The sequence below is a fragment of the Amphibalanus amphitrite genome, unplaced genomic scaffold, assembly GCF_019059575.1.
Source record: "Amphibalanus amphitrite isolate SeventyFive unplaced genomic scaffold, NRLGWU_Aamphi_draft 001469F_arrow, whole genome shotgun sequence".
In the NCBI taxonomy this organism is placed as follows: domain Eukaryota; kingdom Metazoa; phylum Arthropoda; class Thecostraca; order Balanomorpha; family Balanidae; genus Amphibalanus; species Amphibalanus amphitrite.
In genome coordinates this window covers 22,348-48,068 of record NW_024882962.1, presented here as the reverse complement: position 1 = coordinate 48,068, position 25,721 = coordinate 22,348, and the positions used below count along the sequence as shown (strand labels likewise).

Genomic DNA, 25,721 nt, shown 5'->3' with positions numbered 1-25,721 from the left:
TGTATTTGTCACATAAGTAAATTTTTGTGTACTCTTTAGGCCAACTCCTGCTCTCTAACGTGTCTTGCCCGTTAGTTGTCTGGTCGCGAACCGACCTTGGGTGAGTGGCAGACCACCTATGGCCACATAGTGTCACGTAGAACATCTCACTCTTAGCTAATTTACAAAGGCGACAATGCTTGATTTACATTATGTCTAGAAAAATCACCAATCAGCACGCTTCAACCCGTGGTGTCACATCGTGACGGTTCGCTGGGGTTCAGGCTACCCATTGTGCCGTGACGCCAACGATGGTACATGGGAGAGTTGTTAGAAATGTCACCAGAAGGCTCAGACTAGGAGTTCCGTTCCGTGCAGCTAATTCATCGTTTAAAGCGATTTTTAGGTGAGCGGTCGATCAACGGACAACGAGAATCGTCAATAAAAAATACGGAAAATGCGTAACAACGATAAAGGTGAGTCAGCGATTGGGATGGATTGGCTCAGTGACTGAGCCTTGGATGGCTCTTTGTTCCTTCGTTGGATTTGGATCGTGCAGGACTGTGGTCCTACAAGAAACAAAAGGAATAGTTGACTCTCCGCGCCAGTCTGTTGGACTGTTCAGGGCTCTGGCCTTGGCCCCTCAAGAAACAAAAGGAAGTTGACGGACGTACGGAACTGGACGAAAAAAATGTCTCAGGTAATCTGCGCGAAATGAGCTGAAAAACTCATACCCCATCATCGGAAACGGACTTTGCCCAGAGATCGTCGATGTTTGATTTATCCCACTCATTTGTTTGGGGGTAGTAGACCATGGTGTTTCGAGAAAAGGAACTTTCTTCCTAGTCTAGTCGTCGCATTCTCGCCCAGTTCCAACACCTTGCTGATTTGAAACATTTGATGATGACCGTTAGCCTGACCTAAAAAGATTGTTTATTATTCGGTAGTTATTGAGCGTATGTAACCACACTCAAACTTTGTTTCATTGATTGTATTCCTGGATTATTTTATGTTGTGAATTGAAATGAATTTCACACGACAATGGATACGACACATCTCACCACAATCCAAGTCCACGAGTACATGCCAATTGAGTCGATATTCCTAGCATTCTTCCTATTTACATCAGCCAGGTCAAACTGGCGTCTGACACCACTTTCATTTGATAATAAGTGATGTCATGCATTATCACATATAATAGACCACGTTCACTTCATCGTTAAGTAAGACGTCTCAGCAAACCTTCCGTATAATAGGAGGGTCTTTCTTTCATTTGGACTTCATTGGTATCTCATTCAGTTAGGTGGCTACATCTGGTGATGATTTGTGCAGAGACATCAAACTAATTACACGTTTCTGACATGATCTTCACTTTACAATCACACTTCACTCACATTAGATACTTAGCAACTGACAAGTGAATACTCGGTATTCACAAGTCGGACATGTAACATGAATACAACTTCCATCAGTGGTAGCCAATCAGAACACGTCGCCACAGCATTCTACTCAGCACACCATCAGTGCATAATCATTGGCACCATCAGATAGGACGTCCTCAGGACAGCATCAACAGGACCTGGACATCCTACCGCTATGGTACAATCATGATGAACATTCCTGCGCTGCGCTAGCTCCGCCGGCATTCATGTTTTCCACTTTCCTTCGTCTCCGGGCCACCAGGCATGGGATGAAGCAGAGCCCCTGATTCCTGTCAACGAAATAGACGTCAACATAAGAGTAAAAGGTCGAATGATGATGGCGCTCAAGGGAGGTTAGACGATCACGCAAGGTGCATTTGGCCTCTTTATCTAGTGACTGTATGTACTCTGGCAAACTCGAAGTACGCCAGAGTTCGTGATGGCTTGAGTTCGATTTCTCTACCTGCCAACAGCGTACCGTTGATCACCTACCAATCAGGTATCCTATCAGGTACCGTACTTCTGTTTCCCTATTGACCAATGCTGTAGTGCGCTGCCCAAGTTCCCATACCTGCCGAAGTTCTCCGCCTCCTCCAGGGTCTCCGGCAGGTTCTCCCCATATGTCTCCGGCAACTTCAGCGTCACAACGCCGGCAACCAGCGAGAGCACGCCAAATATGGACATGGGCAGCACCTGGCTGTCCTTGCCCTGTGGTCAGAACAGAACAACATCTTAGTTTCCTGCGAGTCAAGCAGTCAGGCAAGCGTCGGCGCTTCGTAAGTGGGTGACAGCGAATGTGCGAAAAAAGTTCCGTTTCGTGTTGTTCATACAGATGGCAATACTTGCTATATGCAGTGTATTATACCTACTCGTAGGTAACACGACTCTGAAAAGGTCTTGTCAGGCCAAAAGGGCCTAACCCTACAAAACAAACAAAACAAGCTACTCGTAAGTCGTGATCCCTCAGCTGACCAGACGTTCGATTCGAACACCACTCACCAGTCCAGCGATGAAGGGTGCCAGGATGGAGCCGATCCTGCCCGCCGCCGAAGACATCCCGATGCCCGTGTTACGGACGTCGGTGGGGAACAACTCCGCGCCGTAGACGAAGACGATGGCGAACATCCCGGCGGCGCCGAACTTGCCCAGAAGCGCGAACCCGACCGTGGCCATCTCCAGACCTGCAGGGAGAGACGGAAGAGTTACTGGGAGTAAGAGAGAGAGAGAGTGTTGACCCACAATGATCATTTTGAGCTCCGAAGAGAGACTGAGACTGAGATGGTGGGCCATCCACCGCTCGCGAACCAGCCACTGGTCAGCAGCATCTATGAGCTACCTTCGCCGCCGGCTGGCAACTAGCGCCCTCTTAGACCAGACTTCGTTTCGCTGTCTTCACGAGGCTGCTCGCTAAGCCACTAGCGCCAGTAAAGCAACATCGCCCAGCGCCCAGCGACGCCAGCGCCACCTCTGACCCACCTTCATTTCCCGAGCAGAGACCGCTGGCTATACTGCCAGCTCCAGCCAGCAGGAAGCAGAGGCTGCTACAGAACTTGCGTCCCCACGGGTCCAACACCACGATGCAGAGGATGATGGAAGGCCAGTCGACCAGCTGCACCAGGATGAAGTCGAGGTAGACGTTGCCGCCCAGGTTCGTCGAGTTCATGGCCAGCCCGAAGTAGACCATGGCGGTGACAAACCTGGGAAGGATGGTGACGTCAGAGGGCTGGGGGGTGGATTGATAAAGCGATCGTGGCTAATGTGGCAGTTATATTATAAGGCAGTTGCTGTGCTTATATTTGTTTATTTATTCATCTATTGCCTATAACACTGTGATGTGGTTTCCATCTGTAGTGTTATAGGCAGGCAATACATAATTGTATTGCCTGCCTATAACACTACAGATGGAAACCACCTCACAGTTATTGCTTTCGGCTGACCGTTGGTCAAGCCTGAAATGCCGTCTAGCATTTCCTGTTCCTCACATTACACGGAATCATCATTCGTCATGTTACACCACCCCACAACCGAGTCAGTCGCCCCAGTGAGTCGTATTTCGTCGGTCTGGCGCCGCCTACCGAGTTGTCCCGTCGGGTGAATCGGAATTCGAGCCGACAGCTCTTATTACACCGGGCTTCTGATCTGACAACCTCTTGGACTGGGGAGTGAACTGACTAACTGCATTCTACACAATATTACCAGGACAACCAAAACGGGCCAGTACTAGCACAGTTGTCATCGGTGTTGGCATCACGGGCATCATTGGCTCAGTGCTCAGCGTCGGTATTGGCTATGGACATTACTGGTTCGAAATCAGTCGTTATAGAATAATTGATTACCTACTGAGTGATTACCATATACCGACAACGAACATACCGCATGATAAGGAAACTAACAAGAAGTCGCTAGCATACACCGACAACGAACATATGTACTGCAGGATGAGAAAACAAATGATTACCATTGGTAGAGCACGATGAGGGTCCTCCACCGGAGCGCTGGCGATCTGAACAGATCGGAGACGGTGGCGGCGGCGGCTTCTTCGGCCTTCTCTTCAGATGCCTGACTCTGGGAAGATACGGTCATACGCAGGTCACCAAATGCCACATCATGCGATGTCTTACTCTCAAGTCAGCATGTTGATTGCCGTAATTTCACGACCATGCTGTCTAAGTGTCTACTGAGGCCAACACATGTTCTGTTATTCAATAGGCCTTGAATATTTTTGAAGATATTCAGCGTTGTCAATATCGTAGCATCTTCTTCAAATGCTGAGCCAGAACGTGGCAAGGCTACTTTGATCGTCTTTTCCCAGCAGCCAGACGCTCGTAAGACGTAACTGTCATAGACCTTATGGGGTAATCGTCCTCACCTTGTCTAACTGCTGTAGCATCCGGCCGGGGAACGGTTTACCGTTCACCTCCGCTACGTGTCTGAGGATCTTCTCGGCCTGGGCGTCCCTGCCCTCCGCCGCCAGCCACCGGATCGACTCCGGAACGAAACTAAGCAGAGAAAATACACGAGATCAAATATTGACATTCTGTTTTAAAATATGATACTAATGCAGTGCAGAAAAAAAGGACAAAATTCACAATATTGTTTGGAAACTTCCAGTTTATCTACTTGCTACCCCATTAGATTGCCATCGTAATTCAATGCTAAGGTGCGTAAAATTGTGTGCCAAAATCTGGTTCTCCCCAATTACGGATTTTTATTACGGTAGCTTCATTTTTGAAGCAAGTTTCGCTCTCCCTCTCTCCCCTGTATCCCACACCTACATACCTGGAACTTAGCCCATATGTCAAACAAAAACATAGCTCCAAGACAACATTCCCTACAAAAAAAAAAGAAATCGTCTACCCTCCCCGTGCACGGGCGCGTGCCTCACGTTCTATTTACAGCCAGTAGGAGACGAAGACGAAGATGGGCAGCGCGATGGTCAGCTGCAGGATCCACCAGTCCTTGATCCAGAGTGCCAGCACGCCCACCAAACACTCGCCGAACGAGAAGAACAGTTCGATAGCAAAGCCGCAGAACGTTCGCACGTCGTTGGAGACCATTTCAACACCTGGGGATGAGAGAGAGGGAAAGGGAGAGAGAGAGAGAAAAAAAACGAGAGAAAAAGGAATACGTTTGAGCATCAGACAGGGCGAATGATTACTGTTATGATAATATGTTGCGTCCTGCCACTCCCACTGCTAGTTCTAGCTCGATTTCCAAGCTTAAATTTCGATGTTTTGTAGCAATTTAGGTATACGCAATGTCAAGACGGATTGCTGCGAAGCTCAGACCACTTATTAGCCTCGGGCCAATGTTGACCTGGCCTGTAGGTGTGCAATGTGCATACAAATCCCGGATGCACCAAGTTGAATTGAATTACATTTTGCAAAACAAGTCTGCCTTTATAACAACATAAGGTCATTGCTTTAACTGATAAACCGAAAAACAAGACAGAGTTGATGAGGAATTACACTTGGTGCTGGTAATGACAATAGCTCGGTAATGAATGCACCAGGTAGTGATTATATGGTCACCAATTAGCACTTACCATGAGCAGGAATATCAATGTGAATGCCACACAACTCGCACAATATCCATTTTTACTTACTAAGTACGAAGGTGATCATGAACGTGCCCAGTCCGCCGATGCCGGTGAAGAGACGCATGGCCGCGAACGTGCCGTAGTTCGGAGCGAACGCAGTGATGGTGGAGGCAGTGCCGAACAGAAGCAGCGCAGACATCAGGGCTATCTTACGGCCAAACCTGTAGAACAAACGTACAGAAAATTGTAGTACGATGCCTTTTACGGGCAGATTACAGTGATGGCATCTAGCCTTCCGGTTACTCCTGAGTCCTGACCCATCTGCTTCCCATTACGTGTGATGAAACTCTTGTAGTCTTATCACTTAGGGGTATTCGTCTATGGGATAGACACGTGAGCTATCCATACCTAACCCACCTAATCCCTCAGCAAACCTTTCGAATAACAATGCGTTGCATGCCGATACCGGCAAGGTGTTCTTATACGACTAAGAATAACTTGGCTTAAGCCCAGAGAGTCGGTCGGGCTGCAGTCTTCAGTCATCCCATTGCTGAACGCGGCACTCATGTCCGTTACCTGTCTGAAATGTAGCCGAAGCCCAGAGATCCCAGCAGCATGCCGACCATGTACAGACTATTGGCGAGGTCCACCAGCCAATCTTCGCCACAGCTGAGGTCAAACTGGAATATAAACGGAGAAAGTGTGATGCCCCGCAACTCCCAACGACATAGAAGTGCTCATCAAAATTATAGGTATCCAACAAACCCTCGGCGGTTTTGAATAAGGATCATACGGCAACATCATTTTGAATGAGATCATTGCTGCGTTGGAATTCTAACTGAAGGTCGGGTCGGATAAAAGAGCTATTAAGTCGCATTTTCATGGCTTCTAGAACAGTGGAAAGGGAATGCAAATACACCGTAGAAAGCTCGACCCTCACATGACCTTACCTCTGAGACGATAGTGTTTTCCATAATTGACTTATCATACACCCATTGGGTGCAGCCCTCTGTCTTTTCTTCATCAAACGCGCTGGCGTTACACTGCCCCTTCACCGAGGACTGAAATGTTTGGCACTCGCTCCACGGAAAAGCTGGGTCAGTCTGGCCAGCATCACGTGGTGTGGTGAAGTTGAGGAACCACGCGTTATAGGTGGCGCTGGTGGCGTTCTCGCAGGATGGCACCAAACATCTGTAAACCGGATATTTAACAAAGTTAATTTTCACCCTGAAGTAAGTGGGTTCCTGTGTGCAGTTTCTGAACAAAATTTGGCCGTGTTGTTGGCCGCCACGAGGCGCAGCGAATGCTAAGCACCCGTATGGTAAAAGAGGGAAAACAAGCAGCAATAATCAGTGCCTATTTTTGACCAGATCGCCCTTAAGGCACATTAGTCTGGTCAATACGGCGCAAATGAAACGGCCCTGTGTCAAAAGTAGGTCACTCTTATACATATTGCACTCCATATGTACCACTACAAGCTCATTTTGTAAGCGAGAAGGCTCTGCCTGCTTCCAAATAGCCGCCGAAATTGAATGAATATCGCCGAATTTGGTTGCTGCTGTTCTAAATATCGTGCGGCCGTCTCCAATTTCCAACGCCATCGCCGAAATACAATGCAGATACGCCGAAACCGGGCGTCTTTTGCTGCTGCGCCGGAATTAAATGCTCTTATGCCGATCACCGCTATAAACGGCCGACATGCAATGCTATATTGATACATAGCTTTGCGGTATGTCTACAAAGAATCCGCTAGGTCTAAAATGGACGCGTACGTACCGAAATAAACTGACAAAAGGTGTAGATCTGCCACTTCGGCCTCTTACCTGTGCTCCATCACATATCCAGTCCAGGAGAGGCTGACCACAGCTGCCCCGGCCACAATGGACGGCAGACACAGGATCAGGTACATCCTCTTCTGGTACAGACCCCAGCCCCCGATCTCCTCCAGGATGTCGTCCACGTCCAGCATTGTGGCCACCTGCGCAGAGGCTACCGTCAGCTGGGTAGAGGCTACGGCTGGCTGAGTGGAGGCTGCGATGGGCCTGGGCAGAGGTTACCGTTAGCTGGGTGGACGCTAATGTTAGTTGGGCAGAAATTACGATAAGCTGTGTAAGCTTGTCGACTCACTAAAGAGGCTACCGTGTTTCGGGTAACTGCGAGGCCGAGGGCAGCTGTTATTTGTTAACCCGCGCCCTGCTGGGGGGGGGGGGGTGTTAGAACACCCCCCCCCCCTTGTGGTTTTTCGCGAATATCTCGCGCCGCCGTTTTTGGTACACCTTATCATGCATCAATTCTACACATGTTGTGAAAATTTCAGACCAAGGTCATTCAAGGTCAGGTCACCAGGTCACTTGAAGTGACCTCACCTCATAAAAAGTTTCAATGTCTGTCATAGCTACACCGAGTGACCGATCGCTTTAAAACTTTCAGCGATTGCTAAGAGCAATAGCATGTACAAAATGTATATCTCAGAATTTTGATATCGATGACCTAAGGTCAGGTCATTTTTGCGACCTCCCCATTATAAGTCAATGGGAGAAAATTGAAATGCGGCTCTTTTGAACGAAAGACATTATAAACACTCCCAAACACCGAATTACAAGTGGTTTAGACACACAGAACATGAAAATGGTGTCCGTGACCCTTGTTTATGCCCTGAGGTCATCTTAGGTCACGAATGGTATCTAACAGTTTTTCGCAAATAACTTTTGATAGAGACATGCTAGAGCGATGAAAACGCCTTAGATGTGTTCAGCTCGACGATACGGATCGACTGATATGCAACATGGCCCTTTCCGGTCAGGTCATGACCTTGACCTGAGGTCAAATTTTCAAGTTGACCTTTCAAGGTCAAGTTATAGTTCATTCGATGCGTCTTGACGAGAGGAACACGATGCCGGTAACAGTAAGCTCGTACAAGGCTTGGGTCAAAAGTTATTGCAGAAAAACTATTCCCGAAAAAATCGGCTATTTTTGCAGTTTTTGCCCCCTGCAGGCAAAACCGTTGATGTTAGGTCAAATCTGAGAGAATTACCCAGAAAGGGCGTTAATAGGGCTATCGAATGCGCTTTTCCGCGGCGCTGTAGCTCTATTGGTTCCCGAGTTATGCGTTGGCTTCTTGGAAATTTTCGACATTCGACCTGGAAATCGGCGAAATTTTGCCTTCTATGACCTCTGGTGACCTGACCTTTGACCTGACCAAAAAATTGACCGAAGTGATTTCGTCATTATTTTTGACGCGCTTTCGAACGCTGCCTTCCACGTATCGCTACGTGGCCCAGGAACCGAGTTATAAGGGGGGTGTTCAAACACCCCCCCCCCCCCCCCAGCAGGGCGTGGAAATCAAGGACCCCCAGCCGGGCGCGGGTATGCAACGAAGTAATTGAACGTTTGCATATGATGTTGATATAAACTAAGTGAATTATAGCAATTCCGATAGAAAACGACTTCAAATGTGAGTTGCTATGGATAAACAACTTTCAAACAAGTGAAATAAAGCCATATGACATCCACCGACTAACATGTTTTACAGGTATTTGTAGCACCAACCTTAATTAACAAAGTCATTCTGAGTGTCGGCTGCCTGAGCCAAATTGGTTTGTTATTTGACCTGACCAGTGACCCCTCTCGCGCTGGTCAGAATGTGGCCATATCATTTTCTGTTTGACGTTGTGAAATTATCAGGCGCAATTAACCGCAGCTTCTGTAAATCAAATATTATGTCTTCCTGTGTTTTGCCAATCAAACAGGGTTTCCCGTTCCTTGTTAAATACAAATTGCGCACAGAACAAAACTCAAAAGTGCATTTTCAAGACATTGCCTTTTTATTAGTACGCGAGCATATTTTGATATTTAGCACGATCGACCAAAATAAAAAGGACACATAAATCAATAATTCACTCAAAATCGTTGTAACTTATACGCTGTCAATACAGGGAAAACTGTTACCAATTACAAAGGGGATCATTAGTAGGTACGTGTACCTATAATAGATCAGCGTATCCGTAAAGGCCATAACAGTGATTTATGAATCCGGATCCGAGATCACGCCATCTCAAGTGCACTGGTCCGGATACACTCAAAGCCCCAGAATCTAATGCATATCCTGAATTATGCCGACACATTTTTTTGGCCAAATCTAAGGAAAGCCGGGTCTATACTTGCACAACACTCTGTACCTCTTCGAATCATCATTACTGACATCCCACTTGCCATCCGAAAGATTCAACAGAATAAATTCCTGCTTGCCCGTATTCAATCCCACGCGATTGCCTCCGAAATTCGAGTACACGAAGTCAGTATTGCCCCACCATTGCCACGAACCTAGCATTTTATAACCGCCCAGCAGTATATGCCCCTCAGTACCAGCTTGGGCTGCAAGGCGCTGCTCAATTCCAAGCTGTTCTTCAGCGCTCAGCACAGTGGCACTTTCCGGATATGTGCCAAAGCCTCCATCGCAACTAGACCCCATTGAAAAACAGGTCAGAGTGGCTGACATCGAGTCAGAGAGCTCTGTGGATACGCAGAAACAGTGGTTCAGAACGCCCCAGTACCGTCCACTACAGGAAACGGACGAAGGAACGGTTGCCGCTGGCGGTGGCTGCGTGGTGGTGGTGATGGTCGTCGTCGTCGTCGTCGTCGTCGTCGTCGTGGTGGTGGTGGTGGTCGTGGGGGTGGTTGTGGTAGTTGGGGTGGTGGTCGTCGTGGGGGTGGTGGTGGTAGTGGTGGTTGTCGTCGTCGTAGGGGTGGTCGTGATGGTCGTCGTCGTCGTGGGGGTGGTGGTTGGGGTGGTGGTCGTCGTCGTGGTGGTGGTTGTCGTCGTCGTCGGCGTTGTTGTCGTTGTTGGGATCGGGATTGTTGTTGACGTCGTCGATGTTGTTGCTGTTGATGTCGTTAATGCTGAAGTGGTCGTGGTTGTCGTAAGTAGAGATGTAAACGTACTCGAAGTTGCTGGTATTGGCGTAGTAGTCGAGGGGCTTACTGCTGTGGTAGTGGTTATACTGGGTGATGCAAAGTTGGGTGTTGACGCGGCAGTTGTCGTTGAAGTTTCTCCTGAGGCTGCTGTTGAACTTAAAGTTGATGTTGGAGCTGTGGTCGTTGTTGGAGCTGCGGCTGAAGGTGTGGCTGTTGTGGTTGTAGTCGAAGTTTCAGCCGGGAATGTAGGAGAAGCTGTGCTGACGGGTGAAACAGTTGTAACAGTTATAGAGGATGCTACGGAGAGTGTAGTGCCTGGAGTGACAGCCGAGGACAGGGACGACGCTGTTGATGCGGTTGATGGTGTTGAAATCGCGGTAGTGGTTGTGGAATCAATCGATGTGGTAATACTCGGTATAGATGTTGAAGTGGATCCGACGATTGCAGAAGCAGTATGTGTTGCGAGGGCGTTGGAAGTCGTTGAGGTCGACATGGTACTGGAAGTTAAAGATGCTGCATCTGTAGTTGGCGTCACCACATGCGTCGACTGTGCGCCTGTAGTTGTTACACTGGATCCCAGACTCGTGCTTGAGGCTGGTCCGGTGGTGAAAGTTGAAGTCGTCTCCTGGTCTCCACGAGGGCTTGTAACTGATGTAGAAGCTCCGCTGTGTGATGCTGGGCTGACTGTGCTTGATCTGTCGGCTTCAGAAGTGCTGAATAGCTGACTGGTTACGTCTACAGTAGAGCTGGTTTCTGGGAGAATGCTGGCAGAGATCGTAACCGAGCTTGTGGTAGTTGCAATGGTCGTCTCTGTCTGCGAGGTCAAGCTTTCGGTCGTAGTGGATGAAGACTGCTCTTCTGGATTACCAGATGTCGACATTTCAGTGGGAGTTCTTGTCGACAAATTTGTTGAATATTGTGCCACCGTCGTTGAATCCGACGCAGCGCCTGTTCCGCTTGTTCCTGCGTTTGTGAGGGCGGTCTGCGTTGCTTCGTTCGCTGACGCAGCGAGGTGTTCCGCCGATGCTGTCGCAAGTTGTGGGTAAGCATCTCCGACAGCTGTAGACGTTGCCGTCGAGGGTTCCCTCTGGCCAGCCGTTTCGGACGTCTGTCCGACATTCTCGGGATTCGTGATGCTGGCTGATGTCATTGCCTCGCTGATTGTAGACGCTTCCTCTGTTGTCAATATTCCAGTCACTTCCGTCGTTGACGATACACTACGTGCCTCATTTACATTACCTGGCAGCGAGCAGCGAGACGCAGTGAACTCCACATTTCCTGCTGTCGCACTGTCATTCGGCGCGGAGACTGTCGCGAAGAGCTCACAGCTGTCTCCCCAGGTGAAGAGCTGTGCGTCATAGCGCGATGCAGCCGCGGCGCACTGCATTCGGCTGAGGTTTTGTCGAAGCCATAGTAAGTCAGAACCGGCCTCCGAAGTGTGACACCAACTTCCTTCAGTTTGCGGAGGGAGGCTGGCGATGGTGGATGACGGAATCCCCGGAGATGGCGTAGTGGTCGTGGAAGGTGCCGGCGATGACGGAGCTGAAGTAGACTGTACTGGGGGAGATGTAGAGGTTGCAGATGATATAACGTATACCTCGGCATCCAATCCATTGACGTATCTCGCTGCCAAAAGACTCGCAGTGAAAAACAAACATCGCGACAAGAATCGCGGAACCATATTCGATGTTCAGCTCTGTAAATACGAAAGATGACCAGGTGATGTGGCCAGGCGACCAGAACACCTCCCTCTTCAAGACGATACTTCTGCACCGTTTGTTCCTGAAGCGTATGTGATCTTCCAAGCCTCTGACTGTCCACTTGCACGATGCCACTTCACACGATCTTCAAACCCTACGGCACACTCTTGCGTCGACTTGTTATCGGCACGGGCTTTCGGGGGCAAATGACCTGTTTTCTCTGTTCTCTGTGACTTTAAAAGTAAAGTGCGGCTCGCTCCGTATAATTTCTGCCCCAAGGTCTGATTGTCTGCACAATTTTAATGTGGCAGTGATTGCAGTATGGTGGTCATTATGAAACACCTGTACTCACGACGAACAAATCGATGCGCAAGTAAAGTTAACTTCGGAGTCGAGGTGCTATGACTTGTTGACTCAAGGAAATGAAAATGTCTAGCCAACGCATAGTTGATGAGGAACTGCTTCATCAACAAGAACGACCAATTACCTTGCGAGATCGGTAACTAAAAACTGTCCAGATGATGTTCAAATTCCTTGGCATTTACTTTGACTTGCAGGATCTAATACAATAAGCAATATTGTCCTGTGCTACACATATTTGTTGGTGATCTTGGCCAATTCCTGTGATTTTGTCATTTTTCAACAATTAAGTCCGCAGATCATTCTTTTGAAAATTGCCAGGAAACTCAGATTTGTGTTTTAACGGAAACACAATTCTAACGAATAGTGTTTTGACTACTGAACACAAATCTTCGGTTACATCAATAAGTCAGCACACGGCACGGTCTAAACTAAGATCTCTTACTGAGTTAGGCATATCTGCTGAGAGATGCCAGACAGGTAGAGAGAGGGAGAGAGAGAGAGAGAGAGAGAGAGAGAGAGAGAGAGAGAGAGAAAAAAAAAGAGATAGAAGATAGAAATTAGAGCTTTGCATTCCCAGACAAGCTACAACTACGAGATACTCATTGTTATTAGTTTGTGGCATTTAGATTATTTGTAACATTTATTTCTTTTTTTTGGCATGATACTACTCGTATATCCTAGGTAGATACTTGGATGCCGTAAAGAGCTATCATAAAATCTCTTACATGTTCATGCGTGTAATAGGTATAGCATGGTTTCGATCCGACTTCACACTCAGTTTGACTGACCAAGCACTCTCAGTTAGGCTATATCCACATAAACTTTTTGTTAAATGTTTGATGCACTCATTCTGTCCCTTCAATAACTACGCAGTGTTCTGAAGTTGAACAGATGTCGCCTTCGTGTCCCTGGGACCGTTTAGCAGACGCGTGCTGCCATGCGACATGTGCGTACAAAGCGCCTATTCATTCATCCATCCACTTGATAGGGGCTTTACGTGTTTAGCTTCGTCACTGATAACGACACTCTAAGATACGGTATTTCAAGTGGCGTTTTAATTCCTTATTCCTGTATAGCTTTTGAAAACTTGAGATACCTATTTCCGACATCACGCAATACATGCTTTAATTGACATGAAAACTGCAGAGGCCAGAGATCTTTGCACGAATGGATTAAAATGTGTGTGAGGCGTGAGCTCTTGTCTAAACAATTTCGCCCCGCCATTTTATATTACCACTTTATGGCTCAATTGACGTGTCATCAATTATTTGTAGGTATAGATTACATGACTTGGATGATCTTCACGCGTTTCACGAAGCTCATTTGTGTCTTTTGCGATTTCAGATGGGTAGTTTGACACACAAGACGTTTGTCATCTATTCACTGACACATGACAAATGCGACACAGCTGTAGACCCAATGGCAGACCCTGTATCCGGCTATCACAGGTGTCCCGAGCGTCAGAGCAGTCTGCCAAGTCACCACAGCTGTGTGGCGATCGTCACGGCCGAGTAAAAACGACGCTCGTCTAACTGGGAGTGCGTCGGTGCTGTAAACTGCTCGGTGCGATCGATGCTAAAATCGGCCAGAGAAAACAAGTAGCTTGCAGCAATGATTGACATGGTTAGAGCGAGTAATTCGTTAATTAATGACGTTTTTATGTGGTGTGCCATCAGGCAAAAATTAAGCGTTATCAGTATAACAAGCAATATTTTTGGCGATGAAGCTGTATAACTTCATTTTTCACCCTTTCTGTGTATGGCTGTGCTTCATAAGTAGCAAAAAAAAAACAGATACTTTATCGTATGTTAAAGAAGTGTTAATTCATCATACCCCAAGCTAAATGATTATGTTAACATTTTCTTTTCGGGATTCACTAAAGCCAATAAGTTACCTAGTTTAGACCAAATTTTTGGCCTCATTGTTCGGTGTTTTTACTTGTCTGAACTATCACAACCGGTAACCAATGCCAATCAAGACATCTGAAACATTTGGTTCAAAGTAATTCTTAACTCAATATAGCAAAAAAAAGTGAAACATCAGATAGGTTAGGTGCCTCATGATGTTGAATATTAAACCTTTCAGAGAGAATATGCTTCCACAATTTAAAAAAGTCTTTAAAACTGCAATCTTTGTAGATAAATTTAATTCTGTTCAAACCAAACGACCTTGCTCTATCTTTATCTTATGCCTAACGGCGCTGTTCCATTATTACCTATCTCTGTTGAAGATGCTCATTGGTCAGGCCCACAGACAAGTGCAGATAATCCGATAACCGATTTAGATTACTCCAAGAGGCTTTTGAAACAACGCGATATTGAAGCAGTGATTGCAATTTGCGTAATCAAAGACAAAGAGGCGCTAAGAGGAAAGCATGCTCCTAGTCGCAACTGTTTATCTTCCCAGTACCTACCTACTTTGATACCGACTGAAGTGGAGTTCTGCCGTTGTTGGTGGGCGCTTCTGAGTTCTGCGCCTCGTTCCATAAAGCGAGTCCGTAACTTAGGTACGCCGGTTTTTTGTCTTGTATTGCAAGTGCATGTGAAGCGATGACGATAGCTTGAATCGTTGAATTTAGTTATCTTGCAAGTAAGAACAGAAGGGAGAAGGGGAAATAAGTTTATCGCACTTGCACTTGCAACACAGGACCAAAAACCAGCGTAACTTACGGACTCCGTTTATGAAACGAGGCCCTGACCTAATTAGTCGTCAAATAACACTTCAAATATTGATAAGAGGACGAAAGCACATACACAACATACTGCATTAAAGATAACTTTTGATCTGGGATGACGTTTAAGGATTATAGCCAAAACTAGCATTTACCGTAAAAGAGGGGTACCTACACCGCAAACATGAGTTCACAAAAAAAGTAGGTAAATAGTTTTCAGGTGTCATGCACGGCACCTGGCAATTGGCATGATGGCAGTCGAACATTATTCGAATTTGAATGGCATTATTATGAATTGGAGCAGACTGTAATGCTAGCGAAGTTACAATAAATGGCGCTCTAGTGACAAATGATGGACAGACACACACGTTCCTATTATGATAGGACACGGGGAAACACGATGCCAGTAACAAGATACTAATAGTTCGACAGCATATTCAGAACTATATCCCGTCAATTGAAACTTTGCATAAAAAAGCATGTAAGATCCATGTTTGGATATGTTAAGTTACAAGTGTGATTAAAACTTGGAAAAAACATCCATCTATGATCTTTGTAAGCTTTTAAAAGTTAGCTTAGCAACTTATGACTTCTTGTAAATCAAATTCAACATACCCCTTGTGACGCAAGTACTTCCATCATCATCTTTCCTGTCCTACTTCAGGGTGTTTTTCTTCGCAGAATATTTTGTGGAGCAATATTGTTTGCTTCTTGTGTTGACCGTCACTTTCAAACAGTCAATAAAAAATTTGACTCACACTATGTCAAAACCATATGAGTTAAGTTGTTTCAAATGGAAACGTGCAAATTCCATTGCTAATTACTTTTACTGTCAGGAGTGACGGAACTGAGGATAAACGCTGCAGTCACACAGGTGATGCATTTTATTACCTAATCTCACCATCAAGACCACCACGTGTTAGCGTCATGCCTAGCAACGTGAATTCAACGTGAAAGTATTGTTCTTCAGCAAATTATTTGGTTTTTGATGTAAAAGCCACGATGCATACAAGTATATGGATCCTACACCATTCAGCATCTGCTTTGAGATAAGCTTTGGTACCTACTGTCTTTTGAGCATGGTTAGTAACGTAAGGAGAATGAATAACCTTTTACTCCTGTTACATGTTGCAAAATGGGTATAATGAAATTATAACTTTATATATTTCGATATTGCATCGTCATCAGAATAAGAATAACCAATTATGAGGCGTGACAAAGCCAATTCAGACGGAATAGGTACAAACACGTGCATCATTTGATATGGCTCTATAGGGAGGTTGATATGGCTCTCGTTGAATAAGATCAGTCAGTGCGTACAACCATTCAAATGCGCGTCAACATTTACAGAATATACAAACACAATACAACTTCATACGAATATCGGAATACGATTTATCGCGAGGAGGCGGGACTGCCAACATATCAAACCTGTGAGCCGGGCCAGATGTGAGGCGGGGCTGCCTCCCCCCACAAGTGTGACATTTCCTCGAACCGGCCAGAAACAGAAAAGGAAACGAGCATAAGAAAATGATGAAGAGAAGAGAAGTGCACAACGAGTAGTTCACAAAATTGGTAACTAGCACTACATTTGCAGTGAAAGATGGGAGGGTAAAAAAGAATAGGATATAGAAAGACTTGAAATTAGCTTCCTAGAAATTTAGCATCACACATGACTACAAATTAAAAATTTTATTTCGACACTCCGACTTTCTCTTATAGATTAGGGCATTATAGCCAAGGACAGTCAGCGCCGCGGCCGGTTCCGATAGATGGTGTGACTATGTATAATGACCATGGATGAAGTACCTATTCCTAATCCATGTGTAGACTATGGACTACAGTGACGCTGTTTTGAACCCTGACGGTGGTTTGTTCTATTTTTGTATTCCGTCCTTGGTTCTCTCCCAGTTTCCCGGAGTTGGTTCTTTCCGGTTTGACTCCGGTGATAATTCTTCCCGTCTTCAGGGGTTGGTTCTTTCCGGTCTATCGGAGTCGGTTCTTTCCGCATCACAGGCGATTCTGTTCAACCTGAACCCGAAGTGGTTCTCTCCAGTCGAATCTAGGCACCAGTCGCCGCCCGACAAACTGCTGCCATATTGCACGTTCTGCTGCTAACCGACCACGGCTACCGCCTACCGGTTTCGTCCAGTCAATATTCAGTGGTTCGCTTGTCTCCCCATTGAGTTTCATGTTTCCAATTTCAAATGAACACCTTTCTATTTATGTATTCTATTATATTTCTTATTCTTATTTCGTATGTTTCGATTTCTTATCGTTCTATTTCCATTATATATTCTTTTCATTTCGTCTTATAATATTTTCTTATAGGTATTTCGTATTTTCGTAATATGAAGTAATCAGACTGGTTTCCTCTGAGGTGGCTGGCGATCCAAGACTTCTCATACGCTGCTTATCATCAGCTGGTAAGCATGCTTTTCTGGTTCCAGCTTGTATGCAGTGACGCCACGTCAAACCACCAAAAAAACTGGAAACAGGCAGAGGTAGATTTCCTACGTTTTATTAGACACAAGTCACTACCCGTACCGTAAGAGACCTCGGCCCCTACAAGGTGCACCAAGCAGAGGACTTCCTTCTTGGAAATTTCTCCCATTTCCAGTGGCGGGTCGCCGTGCCGAGACTTGGTTCTCTCCCAGTTTCCCGGAGGTGGTTCTTTCCAGTTTGACCAGGCCGGTAGTCAGCAGTGTATTGATCCGCTCTGAAGCTGCGCAGCGCGCTGCACTTCATTTCAGCCGGGGTTAGGATGAGACGCGGTGTGCAGAAATCTTGCATCCAGTCGTAGGTTAGCCCTCGCCCCGTTGGGGGGGGGGCCATTTTGGCCCCCCCCTGTGGTTTTTCCTGAATAGCAAGAAAACGGCGGCGCGCAGCGCCGCCAAATTTTCAGTACCTTCCCGGGCATCAATTTGACACCTTCACACCAAATTTCAAGTCTTAGGTCACCTTAGGTCAGGAGTTATTGAGGTCAAACTGAGGTCATGTTCCAGCAAAAATGAGCAAAAAACATGCAATCTTGAAACGCTCACCAAATCTACAGTTATCAAGCAATTTCAAAGTTCTTTATATGGTCTAGTAGACAAAAGGCGGCGCTACAAAACTGCTATCTCGGATTTTCAAAATTTTTGTTTTTTGACCCAAAAAAAATCAAAAAATTGATTTTTTTAGAAAAACTTTGAAAAAATCCAAAATTTTTCCGAATTTCGAAAAAACCGGAATATATGTGATAGTCCCAGCGCTCTTCTATATACATACCAAATTTCAGATCGATATCTCGTTTTTTGGCCAAGTTATAGCGAAAAAACTGTTCAAAAATGATGACGTCAAATTTTTGAACTCAATTTTTAGCAATTCTAGTCCTCGTACGGCAAAACAAAGACCACCATTGAACTCCCCGTGACGAGCTGCATCGATTCGATACCCATTTTATGCAAAAATATTAACTTTGAAATTTGACCTAATTTGACCTGACCTTGACCTGACCTTGACCTGACCTTGACCAAAACGTGATCTAAGCTGGCCCCAAAGGCTGCCTGACCCATATAATCGCATTTGTCATGTAAAATGGACCATAAAACATGTATCACACGACACTTTCATATTGTGACCCCCCCGTGACCTGACCTCTGTGACCTGACCTGGTATCAGTGACCTCAAATAGCAAAATATGTGTTTGAAGAACATTTCCCCATCGATGATTTTCAATGAAATGCATTTTACTCGATTTTACAACGCATTTCTTGAAGTGCCTGTAAACGGTGAAAATTGGACCTTTGACCTGACCTGTGACGTCATCGGTTTGACCTAGGTCAATAAAATTGGGTCACAAGGTAGTTCCCCGTTGGGGCTATCCAACGCCGTTTACCGCTTGTCGCTATGTTGCGTGGTTCTCGAGATCTTAGGGGGGGGCCAAAATGGCCCCCCCCCCAACCGGGCGCGTTGCTCGGCAGAGCCCAACGGGGCGCGGGTTAGGGGATACAAACTGACGAAAATTACATTTACGGACTGTAACATCGTGCAACGGAATGACCCGGTGATCGGTCTGGACTGTTGAAAAAGTGTGCATTAGTGGCTTGAGATTCATGGTGCGTTCATTCATTCATTCATTCATTCATTCGGTATATAGGGCCTTGCATTCATTCATTCATTCTTTTAGTGCGTTTATTCGTTGGTGGCATTTCTTCGCAAAAAAAATATTATTTGAAAAAATGGAAATGTAAGTACAGAAAGTCATATGTAATGCATTACGTACGGAAGCGAAATTCGCTAGTTTTTTTAATGGTTTAAATTTTGGGAAATACCTCCTCCCCGCCCAGGTGCATCCCATCACCATTCCAGTTATAAACCTTACATGATCCGTCGATGTCAAACTAAGGCCAAACTCAACACATCAAGTTACAACCATGTAGCATTGAAGGTTTCATTTAACATTAACTATCTTTCGATCTTAGCACTGAACACCATAGTTAATAATAGGGCACCATATCTCGTACTTACTCGTTTGACGAACCTCCCAACACCAATGTCTCGCCGGGAAAGTAGCTTCTCAGTTCTCTCACAGGGGCACTAACACTGCCTGAGGCGCCAGACCTCGCTCGGACCGGGAAGCGGCCGCCCGACCCTCTCTGGTAGACGGCCCAACCGAGACTAGTGGCGGCTCTCAGGTCTCTCAGATACCGACCGGTCACGTGATATCACACGCGGTCGGTGTCGGGCTACTAATGGCGGTCACGTGACGGTCTAGTGGAGAGGAGATATCTGAGGAGTGAGAAGTCCCCCCCCCCCACACACACACACAAAAGAATACGCACTTTCCTATTGAACGCAATAACACATGCATTATTCCTCAAATCGTATCAACATCACAATGAATCCAGGAGAATATTAAATATAGCACAATCGACATCAAGGGCCGACCTTTAATCTTCGATATACTGAGGCCACATCGTGTGAAAGACCTTCGAGTTTTAAAAAAGATGAGTTTTAAACATTTAGCCCTGCAGTGCCTCTTCGTTGTCCCGGTTGAATTCAAATATTTTTTCTCGAAAGAAGCAGACGATGCAAATCCGACGAGGTCTGACGTCAGTTGGCTCACTCTGTTGGTATGCCTTTTAAAGGGACACTCCCACCTTAACATTAGTTTTGAGTTGAGATAGCCAAATTGGTGGCCATGGCCTGCAAATACCGGTTTGGGCACTCACAACATCGACAAATGCTTTAATTCGGAGATATGGAATTTCAAACTTGCAGTTTTCGGATTCTAAGGGGCTAGTGCATTGGTATGCCCCCTTAGAATTTGTGACGTCAGCGGAGATCTAACGATTTTTAAATCTTTTACTAAAACGTTTGGTAGCACGCGGTGGTATATGCTGCTTTGCGCGCAACAAATGCCGCACTTTCAAATAAAGTCGCTAGGAACAGCGGAGATCCCAAAAAGTAAACAAAAGTAAAAGTCTAATATCTTGAAAACCGGTGAATATTTTTCGATGAAATTTGGTAGATATTCGTTTTCGCTCTTTCTGAACCGAGCGACATCACTTTCGTGCCAATTCATTAACTTTTTTGAAGGTGGGAGGGTCCCTTTAAATCGCTAAAAATACCTACATTTGTGTCTACTGCCATGTGAAAAATAAATTTTCTAACCTATTTTGTTAACGCCCTACAGCTACTCAGCACGTGTGATGATGTTGACTCGGTGCATCTCGCTCCTCAGATTAAATTGATTTATGTAAAAGTTTCCTTTTTCCCGCTCCGTTTTCCAAAATACTATAGCTTGCTCCAACATGTGCTGATGAGCTGAATAAAAACAACAGTTTATTGGTAATATGTCGAGTATTTATTTCACAAGAACTGGCGATCGTCACATAGGCGCGATTCATCTGGTACGGAAATAAATGCTCACCCTGTCGATTATATGAGATATAGACAGATATTGATGTACGACTTGAAACACATCTGTTCAAAATGTCATCGGTGCAGACAGTTGACACACATAAATACAACATATATCTCTCTGACAACAGACAACTCACTCACTCAAAGCCAGAATGACACGCTGACACAATATGTCTGACACGCTGACACCATATGTCTAACACGCTGACACAATATGTCTGACACGCTGACACAATATGTCTGACACGCTGACACAATATGTCTGACACGGTGACACAATATGTCTGACACGCTGACACAATATGTCTGACACGCTGACACAATATGTCTGACACGCTGACACAATCTACTGCACGAGGCGCTGATGACTGTTTGTGGTGAGAGATGACATTAAAAAGGAAAATAAACATTCGCGCACAATAAATTATACCAATCTGAGCACCTTTGTGAGTCATCTGTACTGGAAAGATCCGTGGTCATTCCTCTGATAGATTATCTTTCTAGGAATGTTCAACCTTGCTGCCAGAAAAAAAGTTATGACTTTACATTGCCGTAATTTTTTACATCTGCTTTAATTTTATGACGTCATTAGAAGCTGGACGGGGCCAGGTAGCTGTTACGCGGCGGAGACCGGCTGGGAGCACCCTGGGGCTGCTGGAAACCGTTTCCGTTACCGGCAGCGGCGCCCTGCTGGTAGCCGTTTCCATTACCGTTTCCACCAGCCTGCTGGTAGCCGTTTCCGTTTCCAGCGGCGGCTCCCTGCTGGAATCCGTTGCCGTTTCCACCCTGCTGGTATCCGTTGCCGTTGCCGTTTCCAACACCTCCCTGCTGGAAGCCGTTACCATTACCTCCCTGCTGGTAACCGTTACCATTACCATTTCCATTCGCTGCCTGCTGGAATCCATTACCATTGTCTCCCGCGGCCGCCTGTCCATTTCCAGCTCCATCGCCTCCAGTGACGTCATCAAACTGAGCCTCGCCCTCGTACTCAATCTCCACCACATATCCCGAGTCGCCCTCCACGTAGTAAGTCACCGTCTGGATGCGGCTGTCGGGCAGAAGGACGCGGTACTGTCCATCCACGCGCCGCCCATCCGAACGCTCCTCGTGGCTGTAGTCGTTACCGCTCTCCGGATCTAGGACGGCCCACTGGAACTCGTAAGGCATCGGCTCGCCCTCTCCCAGGCGAGGGTACTGGTCCGAGCCGGAGCCCGGAGAGCCGGCAGGGAGAGCGCCGGGCGCGGGGCCGCTGGCGGCGCCCGAGAAACCATTGGCTCCGGTAGCTCCGTTAGCTCCTCCGAAACCAGCACCGGTTCCGACGCCGTTACCTCCAGCGAAGGCGCTCGACACGGCTCCAGGAGAGCCTCCTGCAGCAGCGGAGAAGCCCGAGGGTCCGGCGGCGGCTGAAGAGAAGGCAGAAGAGGCGCCAGGACCGCCGGCAGCGCCTCCAGCAGCAGCAGAAGACACAGTGGAGAGGCCACCACGAGCGGGGGCAGCGCCGAAAGCAGCAGGGGCAGCAGCAGCCGCGGGGGCGCCATACTGAGCGTTGGCGCGGTTTCCGTTACCGTTGGCGCGGATTCCATTGGCGCGGTTTCCGTTGCCGTTGCCGCGGATTCCGTTACCATTGCCGCGGATTCCGTTGCCGTTGCCGCGGATTCCGTTACCATTGCCGCGGATTCCGTTGCCGTTGGCGCGGATTCCGTTGCCATTGGCACGGTTTCCGGTGGCGGGAGCGCCGTACTGAGCCTGAGGCCGTGCGGCCGCCGCACCGCGCTGAGAGCTGCCGTTCTGGGAGTAGCTCGGGTACGCCTGGTTGCCGTTGCCGTTTCTATTGCCGTTACCATTTCCGTTGCGGTTGCCGTTTCCGCGGCTGATCTGGGCACGCCTGTTGCCACCGTTCACTCCACGACTGGGCTGGCTGGCGCCGTTGTAGCTGGGGTAGTCCTGGCGACCACCGTCTCCATTGCCGTTGCCGTTACCGTTAACATTACCGTTTCCATTCCCATTGAGACGGCTGGCACCATTGTTGTAGCTAGGGTAGTCCTGGCGACCACCGTTCCCATTACCGTTACCATTGCCGTTTCCACCGTTTCCGAAACCGTTGCTATTGCCGTTTCCGTTTCCATTGCCAGCCTGAGTGCTGTATCCGGGGTAGTCCTGACGTCCACCGTTGCCATTTCCGTTGGCACCGTTTCCGTTTCCATTGGCACCGTTTCCGTTGGCCTGTCCGGCCTGAGTGCTGTATCCAGGATAATCCTGGCGTCCGTTTCCATTGCTCGCCTGGCCGAAGGCACCCTGGCCCTGCAGGCTGCTACCGAACACAGAGGTAGCGCCACCATCGGGTGGTGAGAGGGCGCCACCGGCACCTGCAGAGATGGCGCTGGCGTCGCCGGTGAAGGTGCTGTAGTCGCCACGACGGACCCGCACGTTGGCGGCGGCGCACGCCAGAACGGCGGTCAGAGTGAGAAGCAGCTGTGGAGAGGAGAATATCGGTATAGATGGGGTACAGGGAGCGGTACTGGTGGTGGTACGGGCAGCAGGGTGGCACAGATATGGTACGCGGTACAACCGTTCCTGGTAACGACCCTTGGTACAGAAAGACTGAGGCACCGGTACCTACTGAATCGTGCATAATAGCGCCCTTTCTTAGCAGTGCTTTACCGGGCTTTAACCTAAAGGGCACCAGTCTTAGCGTACTAGGGTTCAGGCCACAGGGCATTGGTGACTATTATACTACGGTCCAATGACAAAGTTACGGATGAATTACGAATAAATCAGAGCAAAACAGGCGCTAGGAAATGGGCTATGTCGAGATGAATTATTTTACAATAATTTTTTGAAATTAGACGGGTTGTATTTGAAATGTCGCTATGAAATGTTCAATCGGAAATATGGATCGACCATGGATCCAAGGTATCTAGCACTTGGCTCAACAGTCAAAATGGTGCATAATAATGGTCAATGGAGCTCAAACATTTTTGCAATTTCATCTGTCGCTAGCAATATCGAATTGCTCGGCCTCGGACATTAAAATAAAGTAGGGAAATGTGATTGGTCAGATAATGAACCGATATCATTTTTGCTGGTCTGGGTTCAACTGGTCTTCGGTCTGACGGTCTTCAGGCACTTGGGTTTAAAAGAGAATTTAGGTGTACCTACGGTTAAATTGCGAAATTTCGCAACTTGAAGAAAAATCGAGGACGTTTAGTTGCTAAAAATATTTTGAAAGTAAAATTGCATCCAAATTGACTATAGATGAGAAAGTTGATGGATTCGGTTATTTTCTAGAACGAGAGATTCGATATCATCAAAGAACTAGAAAAGTGCAGCATCAGAACATGTGAGTGACTTTTAGCCATTCCTATTTCTTTCGCCGATCTCCGCACCGTCCAAACGTTGTACCCACCTTCATCTCCGCTGCGAGTAGCTGCCTGTATCTGTGACCGCTGCCACAGGGACTGTGCTCCAGTGCTGCTCCCCAGCACTTTTATACAGCGCCCGGCCGCCCCCATGTCAAGGATGCTCCCTTCCACGACGCCAGCCGTCCGCCCTGGGTCGGCTCGGGGGGGGGGGCTGAGGGGGCTCATCAGAGTAGTCATGAACGGGCAGTCAGGCCGGCGAGAGAGGGGGCACGGAGCGCTATTGGGGAGAGGGGGCGAGTCGAACGGGCTGATTGAGGAAGTGGGTCGTGTTGAGATGACGTATAGGGCGCTCAAGGATCAGGGTTGCAGAGGAGGCTACGTCACATACGTACGCAGGTTGTCGTGATATGTCTGAGTTCTGACGAATGTGGCAACTTCGTGACGATCCAATAATTGTTAAACGTTGTTATGGCATGAGAGCGTAGACGTAATTGATCGTCAATCGCGCATCGAGGGCTTTCAATCACGACCATTTCCGCAATTTCGCCTAATTGGATAACGTTCAAACCTAACGTTTCATAGCTGGCAGCGATTGAAATTAACCTTCAATAAAATGCGGAATGCATACAGTGAAGTATGTGCTTGTCGCTCAGATCAGTCGATAATTCACACGCAACAGTTCATAATATAAGCAAGTTTGCGTGAGAACCTACGTATGATCTGGATCAGTTATATGATTAGCCCAGGGATTACCGTTTTTTTTTTTTTTTTTTAATCAACATACATTTGCAAACTGCTCTTGAATAGGCGTGTTCGCGAACGAGTGACATCATCGGCCACATTTTAATGAGCAAACAGCGAACAGTTCGTGAACGTTCATTTATTGTTCGCGGATACAAATGTTCGCGAATCCCCGCGTTTTTTACTCATAACCGAGCTAGAGCTTCGCGAAAAAAACGAACGTATGCGCCGTTACGAGACGCAGCAACTGGTACCAAAGTTGAGGGTCTCCGGTCAGTCGGTGACCTCTGAGGTCAAGTCCATATTTTTATAAATATATTTGTCAGAACTGTCCGTAGAACCGTGCTTTTAGCAACATCATATTAATCATCATCTGGGACGACGTATTATCTGCTTTGTTTGAAAAAGTCAACTAAGGGTGCTGACCCGAGGTCAACGACAGGTCAAAGCCGCTCAGGTCACGAAGCTATCGAAGAAAAACATATTACATGCAATTCGATTCCACAGGTCTTTTTTAGTTCATTCTTGGCTTTCCCGGCTCGCTAGCTCAACTCGACCAGGAGTTGTTGATCATTTTCGGTGCCAATATGTATAACAGTTTCTATAATTCCTCGACCTGAC

The 25,721-nt window shown here is 47.0% G+C and overlaps 2 protein-coding genes across 4 annotated transcripts; both read right to left on the bottom strand.

The window, feature by feature from the left end:
- Positions 1-880: 880 nt before the first annotated feature.
- On the bottom strand, positions 881-19,752 carry LOC122373259 (organic cation transporter protein-like). Of its 3 annotated transcripts, XM_043351155.1 has the most exons (13): positions 15,703-16,034; positions 14,830-14,998; positions 7,263-7,417; positions 6,390-6,630; positions 6,016-6,119; positions 5,506-5,660; positions 4,797-4,965; positions 4,270-4,399; positions 3,859-3,965; positions 2,877-3,097; positions 2,400-2,581; positions 1,972-2,108; positions 881-1,690 (listed from the first exon to the last, which is right to left on the bottom strand). In XM_043351155.1, exons 3-13 carry the CDS (start codon positions 7,406-7,408, stop codon positions 1,585-1,587), a joined length of 1,698 nt encoding a protein of 565 aa, XP_043207090.1. In that variant the 5' UTR covers positions 7,409-7,417; positions 14,830-14,998; positions 15,703-16,034; the 3' UTR covers positions 881-1,584. The 3 variants fall into 3 exon arrangements, with proteins under 3 accessions (XP_043207090.1, XP_043207089.1, XP_043207088.1); XM_043351154.1 differs by lacking the exons at positions 14,830-14,998; positions 15,703-16,034 and adding an exon at positions 19,600-19,752; XM_043351153.1 differs by lacking the exon at positions 14,830-14,998 and having other exon boundaries at positions 15,703-16,223.
- A 1,163-nt stretch (positions 19,753-20,915) lies between these two features.
- Positions 20,916-24,465, bottom strand: LOC122373267 (uncharacterized PE-PGRS family protein PE_PGRS54-like). The gene is made up of 2 exons (XM_043351168.1): positions 24,404-24,465; positions 20,916-23,469 (listed from the first exon to the last, which is right to left on the bottom strand). Exons 1-2 carry the CDS (start codon positions 24,407-24,409, stop codon positions 21,586-21,588), a joined length of 1,890 nt encoding a protein of 629 aa, XP_043207103.1. The 5' UTR covers positions 24,410-24,465; the 3' UTR covers positions 20,916-21,585.
- Positions 24,466-25,721: the final 1,256 nt, after the last annotated feature.